Source organism: Monodelphis domestica, chromosome 4 (assembly GCF_027887165.1).
Source record: "Monodelphis domestica isolate mMonDom1 chromosome 4, mMonDom1.pri, whole genome shotgun sequence".
In the NCBI taxonomy this organism is placed as follows: domain Eukaryota; kingdom Metazoa; phylum Chordata; class Mammalia; order Didelphimorphia; family Didelphidae; genus Monodelphis; species Monodelphis domestica.
In genome coordinates, this window is record NC_077230.1 from 13,392,102 (window position 1) to 13,410,960 (window position 18,859).

Consider the following 18,859-nt stretch of genomic DNA (forward strand, 5'->3'; position numbering starts at 1 on the left):
AGTAACAACTTTTAATGTTTTCTGATGTAAAATCCAAACTGTCTCCCTCCCATCCTTTTCCACCCCCTTCTGTAAAAGGTAAGCACTTTGATCTGGGTTATACATATATTATCATGCAAAACATATTTCCACATTGTTCACTATTGTAAGAGAATACTTGTATAAAACCAAAACACAAATAAACTAAAGTGAAAAACAGTATGCTTTGATCTGCATTCCAATTCCAACAGTTCTCTCTCTGGAGGTAGTTAGCATTCTTTGTCCTAAGTCCCTCAGAATTATCCCAGAAAATGTATTACTGAGAGTAGCTAAATCTTTCACAGCTGATCATCCCTCAATATTGCTGTTACTATGTACAATGTTCTCCTGGTTCTACTTATTTCACTCTTATCAGTCCATGAAGGTCTTCACCGCTTTTTCTGAAATCATCCTGTTCATTATTCCTTACAGCACAATAGTATTCCATCATCCTCATCTACCACAATTTGTTCAGCCATTCCTCCACTGATAGATGTCCCCTCAATTTCTAATTCTTTGCTACCACAAAAAAGAGCAGATATAAATATTTTTGTACAAGTAGGTTCTTTCCCTTTTTTATTTTACATTTATTTTAAATTTATTTATTTCTTTTGGTTCTTTCCCTTTTTTTATGATGTCGTTGGGATACAGATCTAATAATGATATTACTGCATCAAAGGGTACACACAGTATTATAGCCCTTTGAGCATAGTTCCAAATTGTCTTCCAGAACGGTTGTATCAGTTCACAACAATACATTAGTGTCCCAATTTTGCCACATTCCCTCCAACATACATAATTTTCCTTTTACTGTCATACTGGCCAATCTGATAGGTGTGAGTTGGTACCTCACAGCTGTTTTAGTTTTCATTTCTCAAAGAGTGGTTTAGAACATTTTTCTATGATTATTGATAGCTTTGATTACTTCATCCAAAAACTGCTTGTTCATATCCTTTGACCATTTGTAAATTGGGGAATGGCTTGTTTTCTTATGAATTTGACTTAATGAGACCTTTAACAGAGAATTTTGTTATACTCATCCCCCTACCCACCCATTTTGTTATTTCTCTTCTTATTTTGGTTTCACTGGTTTTGTTTGTACAACCTTTTAGAATGTAATCTCCCTTGACCTCAGCAAGATAGTGTACAATAAACCCAAAGATTCCAGATTTTGGAACAAAAACCCATTATATGGCAAAAACTGCTGAGAAAATTGGAAAACAGTATGGGAGAGATTAGGTTTAGATCAACATCTTACACCCTACATCAAGATAAATTCAGAATGGGTGAATGATTTGAATATAAAGAAGGAAATTATAAGTAAATTAGGAGAACACAGAATAGTATACCTGTCAGATCTATGGGAAAGGAAAGATTTTAAGACCAAGCAAGAGATAGAGAATACTACAAAATGTAAAATGAATAATTTTGATTACATTAAATTAAAAAGGTTTTGTACAAACAAAAGAAATGCAATCGAAATCAGAAAAGAAACAAATTGGGGGAAAAAAATCTTTATAACAAAATCCTCTGACAAAGGTCTAATTACTCAAATTTATAAAGAGCTAAACCAATTGTACAAAAAATCAAGCCATTCTCCAATTGAAATGGACAAGGAACATGAATATGTAGTTTTCAGATAAAGAAATAAAAACTATTAATAAGGATCTCTTAAAATTAGAAAAATGCAAATCAAAACAACTATGAGGTACCACTTCACACCTAGCAGATTGGCTAACATGACAGCAAAGGAAAGTAATGAATGTTGGAGGGGATGTGGCAAAGTTGGGACATTAATGCATTGCTGGTGGAGTTGTGAATTGATCCAATCATTCTGGAAGGCAATTTGGAACTATGCCCAAAGGGCACTAAAAGACTGACTGCCCTTTGATACAGCCATATCATGCTGGGTTTCTACCTCAAAGAGATAACAGGGAAAAATATGTGTACAAAAATATTTACAGCCATGCAATTAGACCTTTGTCAGAGGTTTTTGTTATAAAGATTTTCCCCCCAATTTGTTACTTCCCTTCTAATTTTGGTTGCCTTGGTTTTGTTTGTAGTTTTTAATTTAATGTAATCAAAATTATTCATTTTACATTTTGTAATATTCTCTCTCTCTTGCTTGATCTTAAAATCTTTCCTTTCCCATAGATTTGACAGGTATACTATTCTATATTCACCTAATTTACTCTTTGTGGTAGCAAAAAATTGGAAAATGAGGGGATGCCCTTCCATTGGGGAATAGCTGAACAAACTGTGGTATATGTTGGTGATGGAATATTATTGTCCTGAAAGGAATAATGAACTGGAGGAATTCCATGGAGACTGGAATGACCTCCAGGAAGTGATGCAGAGAGAGAGGAGCAGAACCAGGAAAACACTGTAAACAGAGACGGATACACTGTGGTACAATTGAATGGAATTGACTTTTTTACTAGTAGCAATGCAGTGATCCAGGACAATTCTGAGGGACTTACAAGAAAGAATGTGATCCATATCCAGAGAAAGAACTGTGGGAGTAGAAACACAGAAGAAAAACATATGATCAATCATGTGGTTTGATGGGGATATGATTAGGGATGTAGACTCTAAATGATCACTCTATTGCAAATACTAATAACATGGAAATAGGTTTTGATCAATAATACATGTAAAACCCAGTGGAACTGCTCTTTGGCTATGGGAGGGAGTTGGGAGGAAGGGAGGGAAAGAACAGGAATCATGTAACTATGGAAAAATATTCTAAATTAATTAATTAAATAAAATTGAAAAGAAAAGAGTCAAAAGACCTGGATTTTAATTTGAGTTCCAGCCCTTAATAGTTGTGTAATCCTGGACTCTTCAATGTCATAATCTGAGAATCAATTTTCTCATTTGTTAAATATAGATAATGCTCTCTCACTTTCCTACCTCAAAGGACTGTATTGGAAGTCAATGAGCTATCATGTGTGTGCCAAAGGTTTTGTGGGTATCAAGGAATGTATGCACCTGAGCTATAATTAAGGCTATTGGAATACTTCACATACCCCATCTACAGGGGAAGGATACTTTGCCAGCCTGATGGCGAGGCTCTAATTCAAATTATTTACTTGTGTTCAGTCATATCCAGCTCTCTATAACACTATTTGGGGTTTTCCCCCCCTAAAGATACTGGAGCAGTTTGCCATTTCCTTCTCCAGTTCATTTTACAGATGAGGAAACTGAGGCAAATAGGATTAAGTGACCTGCCAATGGTTACACAGAGAGGAAGTGTCTGAGACCAGATTTGAATTCATGAAGATGAGATTTCCTGACTTCAAGCCCAGTGATCTATCCACTGTACCATCTAGTTGCCCCTAATTCAAATAATGCCTTCTTTAGGTTCTTTACAACTTCAAGATCAACAACTCAATTATTTTTGGCACTCTTGGATAATGCCACGCCCAATTTACCTTGTGCCCTATTACCAGGAACATCTATATTTTAATAAGGGAGAGAATAATTAATCAATCTTTCAATAAGCATTTATTGAGTACCTTTATGTACTATGCTAGATGCTGGGAATAAAAATGGAAAAAATGAAACAATTCACATTCTCAAAAAGTTTATATGCTAAATAAATCTTCAAAACAAAGGAATTTTAATTAATCTCCTTGAAGGATTTGTTCCATTTTTGTCTTTGTCACCCTAGTGTGTGGTAAAGTATTTGTCACACATGCTTAATGAATATTGATAGATCTTGTAGCTAATTCCACAATCGACTTCTCAGTGAATATTGGATGTTGCAGACCATATAGGAACACATTTATCTCATTTACAAACCAGGTTAGGAAATACTTTTTTTTTTTGATTCATTCATCTTTTATTATTCTTTTGGCAAGTCTCAGATAATATGAGCAAAACTATATTGCTCACAATAATTAAACACATTCTTTTGCTTAATACAAGTTGTAAACATAATAAAGTGGATAAAATATTTGGACAAAGACATATTCCAGAATTCTGACATATCCCTTTTTTGTGCCAAGTTAAGAACAATGGAAACCCTTTGAACAGGCTTTATCGCATACAAAAATCTAAATTAGCATATGTTGCAATTAATCAATATCAGCCATTATTTAAACTTTGATTTAGGTAATACTTAAATGATGGCAAATAATGTTGAATCAGAATACAAATTCTATAAAAGAAAAAAAATTCCCAATAGAAATCTTGTTCGTGTCTACTTTTTTAAAATTCCATGAACAAGACAATATTCAGCTCATGATGAAAATGATAGCTAACAAATGAAGAATTGCTTTTAAATCTTTAGATTTGGATAACCTACTTTGCCTGACATGGATCATGATATCAAATTCATTTAAATATTTCTGCTTAAAAGTTACAGTGATTACTTAGAAAATAGGTCAAAAGCATTAATACTTTAGAATTCCATTCTTTTGTATATCTTCTTACCTAAAAGGCATTTAATTTAAATCATATAAACTTTAATTATCTACAAAAAAGTCCTGTATATTGGGCAAATATACACAAAAATTATTAACCTGATGCTGAGAGTGTATTTTTATTCCTTCTTCCAAAAAGCAAATATATCAAACAAAAGTTATTTGTAATTGCCTATTTGTAGAGCAAATGAGATGCATTTATATATAGGACTTAGGGAGCACCATCTAAAGTATGGTCTCTTTTCTGTGTCTTGCAATATGGGAAAATAGAGATCCATCTTTTACACCTGAACATACTGCATATTATACAGCTTTGGGCTCCCAACCACACTTTATATTTTACCCATAGCTGAATTATAACCAATTCTCAAATGCTTAGTTAATGGAAAGCTAGCATAATACAGTAAAATGTAACAAATAACTAGGGCTTTTTTTTGAACACTAGAGACAAAAGTAATTAAGAAAAGTAGGAAGCTTAAAAAAAAGCAAAATGGAAATGTGGATGTGAGCATGGTTAAATTCAGACATTTTGATCACAAGAACTAGTCTCCTTATTTTGTACAGGAGAAAAACTGAAGCAGTCAATATTTTTCTACAGAATCAACCAGGTAGAGGCAGTTGGTAGCAGAGGACAGAGGCCTGGCATTGGAAGGACCTGGGTTCAAATGTGACCTCAAACTCCTAGCAGTTTGACCATGAGCAAGTCACTTAACCTCCTTTGCCTAGCCTTTGTCCTTCTGTCTTAGAGTTGTTATTAAAACAGAAAGTAGTGTTGTAAAAAAAAAAATCAACTAGGTAGAATGATGGGATAGTAAGCAAATGTGAGAAAGAAAGCTATATATATATATATACATATATATATATATGTATATATATATATATATATACATTTTTTTTTAAGAAAAAGCAAACCAAACTGAGGAGTTACTGAGGAAAGTTAGGAAGTCAGCTGTGAGAGCAGCTGAATATTCAAAGGCAAAGCAAAATTTTTAAAAAAGCATATAATCTGAACTTTTTAATATAATCACAAATGTATAGTATTAATTGCAGAGTATAAGCCTTTAAAAATAGCAATAAATATCTAATGAATTAAGATAAATCTAAAAGCAAACTTGGGGGTGGGGTAGGAGACAACTCAGTAACTACATTTTTTTTTAAATGAAGTGTCATACTTTAGGCATAAATTGTTATGTGTTAAGGCCTTTCACCTTATCCACTTCTTTTAATCAAGTGATTTGCACCTGCATAAATACTATTAAATTCTTAATTAGTCAAGTATGCTCTTAGCAGTACCTTAATCTTATAAAAATAACATTGTGGAAAAAATTCAGATCATTCTATCAGTAATACCAAGCGATAAGCATTCAATCTCATCTGAAAGGAGTATCAGAACTCACTCTCACCATTACCACATAATTGCTGAGTATTATATCTTCAATAGTTATACTGAAAGATACTGGAAGCTTTTTACTAACATTTAAAAATATGACCATTTAAAATTTATATCAGTGTAGGTTAGAGGAAATCTACTTTAGGATATAATAAATAGCAATATTTGGAAGTTTTGTCCTAAACCTGCTCTGCCTATGTTGCTCTCACATGATGCATCTAAACAAGTTTTAAAAATGCCACTAAGTGGAAACTAGTTAGAGTTTATTTCTGATGTGTGTTCAAAATCCATTAGAAGCTTTGCAAAAAAAAAAAAAGAGGAAGAGAAAAGAAGGAAGAGGAGGAAGAGCAGCTGGAAGAGAAGGAAGAGGAAAAGGAGGAGAAAGAAGTTTAAAAAAGAAGAGATTCAATTCCCTTTGGAACAATCTAGGTCTTGATATGAATGCCCAGACAGTCATGCTGCACAGAACCAATATATAATTGCACCAACTTCATGAACTAGCTACCATTTTCAGTAGCTGAGTCCATCAGTTGTTTCACAGAATTATAATGCTCTCCTAAGCCATAGGCATGTCTCATATATATGAGTGTTAAAGGTTTGTTTGAATATTCTTCACCAACTACAATTGGAGGAGAGTCTGCTTGTATTACTTCTATTGGTGTTTGCAAAATATGAGACAGAGCCCTTAACTCAAGTTGACCTCCCCATGCAGCTGTGTTTACAATATCATCACAGTACTTTCCAAACTCTTCTGGAGTATATATATCTCCTGTATTAGGATTTGTTAAGAATGGCAGGAAGTTCTCCACATGGTTTTGCATATATTCAGCGGTCTGACTTCTTAAGGTGGCTACAGTCAGGAGGCATTCCTGTTCCTTTAGCTGGTCTTCAATAGCTCGGTACATACAGTGGCCATCTGATGGAATCTGTTTAATTTCTAAATGTCTAGCTGCCAAAATACGTGCAAGTTTCTGATTTTCTAGATGTCTGGCTCCAGATAAGTTTTCAATTTCTGCTTCTGCTATCCTTTCTTCTCTTTCCTTCTCCAATGCAGCTTTCTTCTCCCGCCTCTTCTGTGCTTTTGATATCCGAGGTTGCTGATTCTCAATATCCAAACATGCAATGTTAACGACAACAGAGTCTATCTTATTCTTTGCATGTGAAGTAAGCTTCAAATGCTCCAGTTCTTCTCTGTGTTTCTGTTCCATTTCTCCTTCCAATTTAGCAACATCCTCAATCAATTGTTTCCTCCTCTTTTTGTCATTCTTCGGAACCGCATTTTTCATGCTTTGAATTTTGGCCTGCAGCTCCTTCTTCTCCTTCCGATGCCGCTTCAATAGCTGCTCCTGCTCTTCTTCCTCTTCCTCTTCAGGGAGCTCCTCGGCAGTGACAGACTCCATGACTCGGAAATACTTTTTAAAGGACATAAAAAATACCTTCTAAAATGAGAAAATAAATTCATTATATTTTGCACTTTAATGGCCTTCCCAAGAAGTCCCGAGTGCCCTCAGGCAATAGTTACTAATCCGAGGCAGACCATAACCCCTTGTCATTCTGTCTCTCCCAATGACTTACCCCTGTTCTTCACCATGGAATTTAATCTCTCCTTTTCTCAGTGTTTTCCTAGGCTATCATCCATGCCCTCACTTTGCTTCCTTCCATTTACAATTTTGATGCTCTAGCTAGCAAATTCAATTCTAAATTGTCCTCTGCCTTCAAATTTCTCATCCTATCAGTGTTCACACTTTGCTAGTTTCCTCCATAAAAAAGTAACCCAAGGACTAGGTAGTGAGCAGTATCATTGCCAGATGCCACATTCCTGTTCCCAATGCTGGTATAGGAATCCTCTGGGATCTCTCTATACAAGTCCTTTCCTTACTGTACGTGAGGGTTGGCATGCCTGAAGCCACTTCTTCCACCACCGGTACTGCTCTGTTTTTCCAGCCAGCCCCTGCCCCACTGTCCACAGACTTCTTCACCTACATTCCTAAGTAGTCCAAGACTGGGGAAAAAGGACTCACTGTGATGTCTTTTTTAGGCTTTTTTTTTTTTAATTTTTGTAATATTTTATTCGATCATTTCCATGCATTATTCATTAAAGACAAAGATCATTTTTCCCCACCCCCCACCCCCCTGTAGCCGACGTGTGACTCCACTGGGTATCACATGTGTTCTTGATTCGAACCCATTGCCATGTTGTTAATATTTGCATTAGAGTGTTCGTTTAGAGTCTCTCCTCTGTCATGTCCCTTCAACCGCCGTAGTCAGGCAGTTGCTTTTCCTCGGTGTTTCTACTCCCACAGTTTGTCCTCTGCTTATGGATAGTGTTTTTTCTCCTGGATCCCTGCAGATTGTTCAGGGACAAAAACACCGCCACTAATGGAGAAGTCCATTACGTTCGATTATACCACAGTGTATTAGTCTCTGTGTACAATGTTCTCCTGGTTCTGCTCCTCTCGCTCTGCATCACTTCCTGGAGGTCATTCCAGTCTCCATGGAATTCCTCCACTTTATTATTCCTTTTAGCACAATAGTATTCCATCACCAACATATACCGCAGTTTGTTCAGCCATTCCCCAATTGAAGGGCATCCCCTCATTTTCCAATTTTTGGCCACCACAAAGAGCACAGCTATGAATATTCTTGTGCAAGTCTTTTTCTTCATTATCTCTTTGGGGTACAAGCCCAGCAGTGCTATGGCTGGATCAAAGGGCAGACAGTCTTTTATTTCCCTTTGGGCATAGTTCCAAATTGCCCTCCAGAATGGTTGGATCAGTTCACAACTCCACCATCAATGCATTAATGTCCCTACTTTGCCACATCCCCTCCAGCATTCATTACTTTCCTTTGCTGTTATGTTAGCCAATCTGGTAGGTGTGAGGTGATCCTCAGAGTTGTTTTGATTTGCATCTCTCTGATTATAAGAGATGTAGAACACTTCTTCATGTGCTTATTAATAGTTTTGATTTCTTTATCTGAAAACTGCCTATCCATTTCCCTTGCCCATTTATCAATTGGAGAATGGCTTGATTTTTTGTACAATTGTTTTAGCTCTTTATAAATATGAGTAATTAAACCTTTGTCAGAGGTTTCTGTGAAGATTTTTTCCCAATTTGTTGTTTCCCTTCTGATTTTAGTTACATTGGTTTTGTTTGTACAAAAGCTTTTTAGTTTGATGTAGTCAAAATTATTTATTTTACATTTTGTGATTCTTTCTATGTCTTGCTTGGTTTTAAAGTCTTTCCCCTCCCAAAGGTCTGACATGTATACTATTCTGTGTTTACCCAATTTACTTATGGTTTCCTTCTTTATGTTTAAGTCACTCACCCATTTTGAATTTATCTTGGTGTAGGGTGTCAGGTGTTGATCAATTCCTAATCTCTCCCACACTGTCTTCCAATTTTCCCAGCAGTTTTTATCGAATAATGGATTTTTGTCCCAAAAGCTGGGATCTTTGGGTTTATTGTATACTGTCTGGCTGAGGTCACTTGCCCCCAGTCTATTCCACTGATCCTCCTTTCTGTCTCTTAGCCAGTACCAAATTGTTTTGATGACTACTGCTTTGTAATATAGTTTGAGGTCTGGGACTGCAAGGCCCCCCCTCATTTGTGTTTTTTTTTCATTATTTCCCTGGATATTCTTGATCTTTTGTTATTCCAAATGAACTTTGTTATGTTTTTTTCTAAATCAGTAAAGAAATTTTTTCGGAGTTCCATGGGTATGGCACTAAATAGATAAAAGTTTGGGTAGGATGGTCATTTTTATTATATTGGCTCGTCCTATCCATGAGCAGTTAATGTTTTTCCAATTGCTCGAATCTAGTTTTGGTTGTGTGGAAAGTGTTTTGTGGTTGTGAAAGAGCTAGGGCAAAATTACGACCTCTTATTCCACCATCTTAACATGAAAAGAAAACAATATCTCCATATAAGTAAAATACATTGATTTTGAAGACAAGATAGAGATAACAAAGATTATTGTTCTCCCTGTAGAATATGGATCAAAAAACTTAAAACACAATTATGCAAGAAAAACATTATTTCTTACTTCCAGAAAACTTTGTGGAACTTCTGAACACTGAAAACAAAGTGATAATTGAAAGCATCCAAAGATCACATTATCTTTTGCACTTCTCTCCCCCTTGACTCTAATCAACAATCACCACCATATGCTGGAAATTCCAAGACATACAGTAGCTAAATTGAACAACTCCAAAGACAAACAGTAAATACTGCAAATGACCAGGAGAAAGACCTTCAAATATAAAGGAAAAGTAAATTCTAATACCAGAAGACTATTCTGTACCCACTAGAAAACAAGGGGAATAGAAATGGAATGGAAAAACAGAGGTGATCAATATGTACCCACAGTGACAAACCCCCAAAATATGATCTAAGCCATTCATGAATACAAATGTTCAATAAAAAGGGGGTTATTGAAACATTTGTATTAAAAAATCAGACCTGAACAAGTTTTTGGCTTTGCAAACATTCCACAGAATAGAAACACAATAAGGGTAAATGAATAAAACAAACAAAAAAAGCAAAAATAACAAATTACCTCAGGAAAAAAGAAAAAAAAATGGAACTTATTTTACTCTGCATCAGATGAATCCAAACACATAAGAATAAACTCATGCTATGAGACAAAAAACAAACAAATATTCACAACATTAAAAATAGATAAAATAATAAAACTATATCATGTTGTAAAGAACCACAGGTTCTACAAACCAATATCATATTAGAGTTATATACTTCAAATGCTTTAGCAACTAAGTACACAAAGGGAAAATTAGATAATTCACAAGAGGATGTTCGGCAGTAATAAAAGAATGGCAGGAGACAAATTCTGTCCTCTCAGTTGTATAATGTATAAGTAATATATAACTCAGTTTTACACATGTCTTCATTCCTCTCCAGACTGCACTCCTGACTTTCCAGCTGGACTTTCTCTACAATTTCCAAGAAGTCTCTCCACCCTAGCAGCTCACCCCAACCTTTGACTTTACACATTAGAAATACCGTCTATGTACCTTCCCTCTAGACAAATATGACAGAAAGGTTAACAAAAGGCAAAATATATAATTGAAAAAATTGCTGAAAAAACTAGAGCTAAAAGACTTATGACATATTCTAAATGGGAGTAAAAAAGAATAAACATATTTCTCAGCACCACATGGCACTTTTACAAATGACGTTGCAAAAAAAGTGTAAAAAAGAAAGAGCAAATACATCCTTTCAAGATCGCAACACAACAAAATAATAATAATTTAGGGAATACAAACAAAATACACAGATGCAAATGGAGATTTATCCTGAATATTAAGTTGGGTCAAAGAAAAAAAAATTACAGAAATAATTAACAATGACATGAAAGACATAAAACAGTGAATCTAAAACATTCCTTGGGGGAAAAAAAGATTTCTATAAACATGCATTAACAAAATAGAATAGAGGATTAATAAGATATATACTGATTAAAAATTAGAAAGACAATAAAAAAATCTAAAATAGGTGCAAAAAAGGAGCTATTACAAACGGGGGGGGGGGGGGAGGAGGGGGGAAGAACCATAGAAATTATCGCTGAAATTTAGTTCTTTGAAAATCCTAACGTTGATAAATCTTAGCTGACCAGATTAAAAGGAAGAGAGCAGAGAAACAAATCAACAAACTAGAAAATTAACAAGATAAAATTACAACAAAATCAGAAGAAATAAAAAGACTCACTAGAGCTTATTATGCTGTTATACGCCATCAAAACTGAGAATATAAAATAGAGGGATATATTAAAAATATAAAATACTCAAATTAAAAGAAGACCAAATAACAATCCTAAATAATTCAATCTCAGAAAAAAGAAATTGATCTAGTTTTTAAGGAACTTACAAAGGAAAAAAATATCCTTGTTTCTGATAGATTCAAAGGAGAATTACATCAAACTGATTAGCACCAAAACTACACAATTTATTTTCATAAACTGAGAAAGAAATCTCTGATAGATTCCTTTTGTGAGACAAATATAGTCCTATATCCAAACCAGGGACGTATTAAAGCATAGGAAAATAATAGACTAATATAATTAATGAATATTTACTCAAAATTTTTAAATAAAGATCCAGCCAAAGTAACTATAGGGATTTATCTAAGAAACAATTTGTTTCTTATTTTACTTATATTAAAAAGAAAAATGTCCAAAATCATATGGTTATCTTAATAATAAAAAAACCACTTCTGACAAATTACATTTATGTTAAAAATAAAATTCTACAAAGTAAAGACATGGATGGAACTTTTTGATCATAAAAAGTACATTATCTAAAACCAAATGCAAGCATCATGTGTAGAAAGGAAACACTAAAAGCTTTCTCCTCAAAAAACACAGGAATAGAGCAAGGATGCTTTGTCTTCCCACAATTATTCTATATAGTTTTGGAAATACTAGCAATAACAGTATGGCAAGTGAAAGAAATTGATGACATAAAGACAAAAAAAAGGAGAGAAAAATATATCTATTTGCTGATGACATAATGGTTTACTTAGACAAGAGCTTGAGCAAAATTGCAAGGTGCAAAATATACCTTCCAAAACTAACTGCATTTCTAAATAATAGTAATAATAATAACAAAATCTAAGAAACAGCAATAGAAAGTGAAATCAAATTCCAAATAATTACAAATTGGATAAAATATCTAAGGATTCATCTATAAAAGCACACAAAATACTTGTAGAGATTCAATTACAAAATGCTAAAGAAATAAAGAACTATTTAAAATAGCTAGAGGAATATTTTCAGTGCTTTTGGCTGGCCTGTTCCAATTTAATAAAAAATAATTACTACGAAAGTTAATTTATAGTTTTAGAGTTGTAATAATCAAATTACCAAAGAGACACCTTATCAACCATGATAAAATAACAAAATTCATATGGAAAAAATTAGAATATGAAGGAAAATAATGAAAAGATATGAAGAGAGAACAGTATTTCTAGAACTTAAACTATTTTATAAAAAGGAATCATCAAAACTATCTGATATTGGTAAAAAAAAAAAGAAACAGAAGTCAATGGAAGAGTCTAGACAGGGAAAAATCAGAAACAACAGAACTCACCTCATGTTCTATAAAACCTAAAACAAAAACTATTTAGGAAAGAATTTTCTATTTTATTAAAAAAAAAAAAACTTGAGAAAATTGGGAGAAATTAGGCTTATATCACCACACCACATCCCTAACATAATCTATTCTAAATGGCCATATAACATTAATATTAAAGATTATACCATAAAAGAAAAACAGAAAAAAAACAAATTTTCTTTCACAACAATGGATAAAAGTAATTACAAAAAATAAAACAGATAGCTGTGATTAAATGAAACTGAACAGCTTCTGGATAAACTAAATCAAAGGATCTAATATAGGAAGTGAAGTGTCAAATGGGAAAAAAATATTCATATCAAATTTCTCAGATAAGAGTTTGGTATACAAGATATATAGAATATCTGCAAAGTCTGTGTAGTTCTAAGTTTTAATATCTCCTGAAGAACAAATGCTACAAATTTATTTTAAAAATCATTATAAAGTTTAATTTCATTCACACCTATACAATTTTCTGAATTTTGATTAATAAATTTTTCATTTTGATTTTAATAAGTTGGAGCACGTGGTCATAATGCATTGTATGTGTGACAGTTTCTGGATGACCAGTTTTCATACCAGTAGATTCAGTCACTTGAGCTATCGCCATTAGAATTTGTCTTCTAAGGTCATGGCAAAATTGTCATGTATGTAACAAAACCTTGTTCTTTAGATAAAAAAAAAAAACACCTTATCTTCCCTCTAAAAATTAATGCTATGTAGAAGAGCAGTAAGGGCTAGACAATGGGGGTTAAGCGATTTGCCCAGCATTAATAAGCCAGAAGTGTTTGAAGCCAGATTTTAATCCAGAACCTCCCATCTTTGAGCCTGAGACTTGAGGCTCTCTAACCCCTGAGAGATTGACCCTCTCTAACCCAAAGCTCCCCCAGTTCTTTGGATATTCTTAGAGCTAGGATTACAAATACAATCTTTTAGTCACTAAGTGACTACTAAAGAAAGTTTTTACAAAGTTTGAAAATGGACCTGAGTGGTATATAACAGTAGTTATTCTGAATTTTAACAAGAAACATATAGATTTTAAAAACTTAATCTTTAAAATGTTGGTTTTTGCAAGTTTGCAGCTTTAAACTTCTGACATTGTTAAAACTTAAAATTGCACTAAGACTTCTCTGACACACTGTATAAAATAAAAAACTATTCCTTAATAATAGTCAAATGATAATTTTCAAAATAAATAAATAAAATAAAGCTGGAGGCTATTAACCATATGAATAAAGCTTTAACTCATCATGAATCAAAGAAATGCGAATCAAAACAACTCTAGAATTTCACCTCACCCAGCAAGTTGACAAAAGAGGAGAAAAGGTGAGAATAGTCAATAGGGATGGGTGAAGAGAATTTTATAAGGTCAGACTAAATTCTGTCTTGTTACATATTTTTAAATCTTAGCATCCTCTGAAACCTTATAGTATATGCTAATATTATCATATAGCCTATTTTGGTTTTCTCAACTAGTAGCTTTTTTTTTTTAAATATATTTTATTTGATCATTTCCAAGCATTATTCGTTAAAGACATAGATCATTTTCTTTTCCTCCCCCCCACTCCGCACCCCCCATAGCCGACGCGTAAGTCCACTGGGCATTAGATGTTTTCTTGATTTGAACCCATTGCTTTGTTGATAGTATTTGCATTAGAGTGTTCATTTAGAGTCTCTCCTCTGTCATGTCCCCTCAACCTCTGTATTCAGGCAGTTGCTTTTTCTCGGTGTTTCCACTCCCATAGTTTATCCTTTGCTTATGAATAGTGTTTTTTTCTCCTTGATCCCTGCAGATTGTGCAGGGACATTACACCGCCACTAATGGAGAAGTCCATTACGTTCGATTTTACCACAGTGTATTAGTCTCTGTGTACAATGTTCTCCTGGTTCTGCTCCTCTCCCTCTGCATCACTTCCTGGAGGTTGTTCCAGTCTCCATGGAATTCCTCCACTTTATTATTCCTTTGAGCACAATAGTACTCCATCACCAACATATACCACAATTTGTTCAGCCATTCCCCAATTGATGGGCATCCCCTCGTTTTCCAGTTTTTGGCCACCACAAAGAGCGCAGCTATGAATATTCTTGTACAAGTCTTTGTGTCCATTATCTCTTTGGGGTACAGACCCAGCAGTGCTATGGCTGGGTCAAAGGGTAGATATTCTTTTGTCGCCCTTTGGGCATATCAACTAGTAGCTTTTAAATGTAGAGGTGAAGTAACCTTCAGTCCCCTACAATGTGTTTCCACAGTTTCAGGGTATCAAATTCTCCTGAACCTGATTACCATGACAGAAGGCCTCCATAATTCTCTCCTTATCAGGAAGGCATTTACAGGAAACCCACAAGTTATCCTTTTCTCATCCTCCACTTCCACACATCCAAATAGCAGAACATTTGAGGGGGCAATTAATTCCTCAGGGTCTAATGACATATTACAGAGCAGAACAAACAGTTCCTTATGGGAACCATTCACATCTTGTCTCTGACATCCTCACCAGACACTGGCCTAGAAATTTTAGTCATAGCGTTCTTGGTTCTGAACTTATCTGTTCTTTGACTTATCTGTCCCCATGCCTGGCACCGATTAGGTCTTTAATAAATAAATGCTTGTTGACCTGACGTACTTCTTCCACTTTAATTTTCTCCTCTCCTCTTCCTTTTTTCCATCTACTTAATGTACAATCACTGGTCTAATGGAAGCCTTCATTAATAGCTCTATCACCAGACTGGCATGCATACTGGCCTGTATTGAGCCCCAATTCTCTTTATATTGCCTCTCTTTCCCCTTCTTCCTGCCAATCATTGCAAACTGTGCAAGGGAGAAAGCCTATCAAATACCTGCTTCTCAGGCTCAGTTCTTGATGGACTAATCAGTATGACACTCTGTTATTCACTTTTTGTAATACCAGGTACCACAATGGCATTCAAACATCACTCCTGAATTTCTTTCTAGGTATTATCCACCTGACACTTTTATTCTTTTATTTGTATAAATATCCATTTATATTGAATATAAATTATTCAGTATTCTAACTGAAGGAACACATTTTGGTTAAATTGTGGTTGTCTGTCACAAAGATACTTTGAAAGTACTTTTACGGCGTAAAAATGTCTTTTGCAGTTCAAAAACTCCCGGTTAGGAATGTGAGATAGTATTTAAAGCCCTGTATCTGAGGAGAGAGGGATACAGTCACTAGATCAGCCCTCCCAAAACTCCTGGGAAAACCCCCCTCAAACAAATCTATTCCTTCCACATTCCATCTCCAGGCTCCAGGAATTGTTCCTAAAGCAAGGAATGTTCTCTTTGGTCATGCTTTCCTGTTTCCTTCCTGGTCCCAGCTAAGCCTTCTATAGTAACTTTTCCCATTCCCCCTCAATACTTGCGTCTCCCTTCCGTAGATCAATCTCCACTTTATCTTGCACATATTTTGTAGGTGCACAGCTGGTTGCGTGCTATCCCACCTCATTACAGCTTTCTCCTCCGCGATAGGGACTTGTCCTTTGCCTCTTTTTACACCCCCAGACCTTGGGACAGTGCCTAGAGAAAGCTTGCTTCATCAGTTCTACCTGGCTGCCTGCTCTAACATTGTTTATTTATTTATTTGAACACCATTTCTCCATGTTTCCGGGATTCCTTCTCTTTCCCCCTGCCCTCCCGGATCCAACCCAGCTATCCCGTTTAGCAGCAAGTGTGAGCCCAGGAAAGGTGTCTATGTTCCTCAGCTACTTCACTGCCACAAGAATGTTGGCTAATGCTTCCTTCTAACCCATCTTTCGCCCGGGAAAAAAGCTCAGCCACAGCCCAGCAGAAGACTGAGGGAGGAGGAGGGGAGATTTGGTCTAGTCTGAGGGCACGGACGCAAGAACCGCTAGACTGCCCCCGACCCACGGGAAAATCTCCTCCCAGGCTCCCCCTCTGGTTCCCCGCTACTTCCCTTCCACCATCGCCCTCGGCTACACCCTTTCGCCTAGAGACGACCTCTCAGAAGGGAGGCTTACCGGCCGCTATGGGGAAGAGTGACAACTCCGCGGAGGCGACCAGCAGCACCAGGACCGCGGCCGGGGTGATGGAGAGCATCGTCCTGGCCCGTGACAAAGTCACCCCCGTCCTCGGGGTTACATCTTCCAAAGAGACCGGTCCGACGGAAGAGTGGCGAGCCTTTGAGTTAATAAACAGCGAAAGTGGCTGGCTCGGTCCTCCTTTGCGCTTGCGCCAAGCCACCCCGCGGCGAGCGAAAGGGGAGGGAGGGATAGAAAGCCCCCTTTGGCCACGTGATGTCCCTCACCCGCCACCTACGCTTTCCTGGAAGACTGGGTCAAAGAACCGAACTGGAGCCTCCGTGCCATTGTGTGCAAGGGCATTCTCTTTACTGCCTCATCTTCCCCAAAGCTTCCTGTCTCTCCACTTCTCAGTTTTTCTTTCTTTGTCTCTCACTGTCCGTCTCTTCCTCGGTTTCCCAGTCTCCCCCACCCTTCCGAGTGCGCATGCTCCTTTTCCTCTTCAAAAGCTGAATTGGCTTTTTGTTTGGGGAAGGAAGGGGACCCGTTTAGCTAGAGGGGCTAAAGTTGTGGAGGGTATTACCTCGAATTGATGGGCTTAATGCCATGTAGAGGTAGGGAAGAGGAGGGATTTGTAGAAGTTTCTCGTAGTAGTGTAGAGTGAAGAGGAAGAACTGCATAAGCATTAAAGCCGGGATTTAGTTTGTCCTCTAAGTCATTTGATTTTTTTTCCCGAATGTATATAAAAATATATAAACGATGTTATATTTTATTTCGGTTAACAAGTATTTTTGCCCCGCTCTTCTCCTAGTGCACTTTGAATTTTAAAGTGTTCTCAGCTCTCATACATTTGCTATTATTTTGAGAATGTGAATTTAATTCGTCTCTTTGGGGACAAGGTAGCGTAGAAGAGTCACATTTCCAAGTTTGGGATACCTTATTCCCTCTTTCCCTCCCTCCTTCCAGAACCATTGGACCTATTGTGAGAAGTCTTTTCTAGGTTCCAGGAAAAGTGGCTCTTCTTTGTTCATGGAGTAATGGGGATCCCTGATGTATAATCTGTTAGATTTATGGGTCTGGGAATCCAATTGTATCCACCTCCCCAGGCTGCAGAATTATGTCCACTTCTGCTTTATGAATCCTGAAACTTTTCTCTGATGATAATCTTTTGTTATCCCATCTTTCTCTAAGCCTCTGACCCTAATCCTGCTCATCATCGTCACTGTCATCTTCAATTCCTCCATCTCTTAGTTCTTTCCTAAGGATAATGTAGTTGAATTTGTCACAATAATAGCTAGCATTATAACTAGGGGTAAAAGGTGCTTCATTTGGAAGGAGTGAAATGTTTTGAACCAGCGGATGAAATAGGTGATTCTATATTAAAAGTATATTGGGATTGGTTGAGAGATTTAGATACCCCAATAGGTCTATGTAGTGGATTGTACCAGATTCAAAGATTCTTTTCCATTCTTACTCTTTTGCATTCTGGTTCTAATAGATCTAGGCAGGTTGCATTTATGGTTTATTAAATTATGGTATATACTGTTTTCAGGGGATCATGGTTTTAATTATCTTTCCTTGACCAGTTTTCCAGGTGACTTGTTTTTGATAGGCAATGTCACATTTTCTTCCTTTTTTTCAGTCTTTTGTTCTTCTGAGCGCCAGTCCTGCATCACCAACTGCCCTTTGGACTTCCTGAGTTTGGTATCTGAAACTCAACGTTTTCAAAACAGAACTCACTCCACCCCCACCATACTCTTCTTTCCAAGTTTCTTATTACAATCAAGGATATAACACTGAGTCATTTACCCTTCCAATGGGTTTTCACTCATTGGTAAATGGTAGTGGGCAGTGGAGCTGAGCAGTGACAGCACAGTAAGCAGAAATATAGGCCCG

General features: G+C 36.1%; 1 protein-coding gene across 1 annotated transcript; it reads right to left on the minus strand.

Moving 5' to 3' along the window:
- Positions 1 to 5,326: 5,326 nt before the first annotated feature.
- Positions 5,327 to 17,069, minus strand: LOC130453509 (deubiquitinase OTUD6B-like). Its single transcript, XM_007493268.3, has 2 exons — positions 16,964 to 17,069; positions 5,327 to 7,274 (listed from the first exon to the last, which is right to left on the minus strand). The coding sequence occupies exon 2, from the start codon at positions 7,260 to 7,262 to the stop codon at positions 6,333 to 6,335; it is 930 nt and encodes a 309-aa protein (XP_007493330.2). The 5' UTR covers positions 7,263 to 7,274; positions 16,964 to 17,069; the 3' UTR covers positions 5,327 to 6,332.
- Positions 17,070 to 18,859: the final 1,790 nt, after the last annotated feature.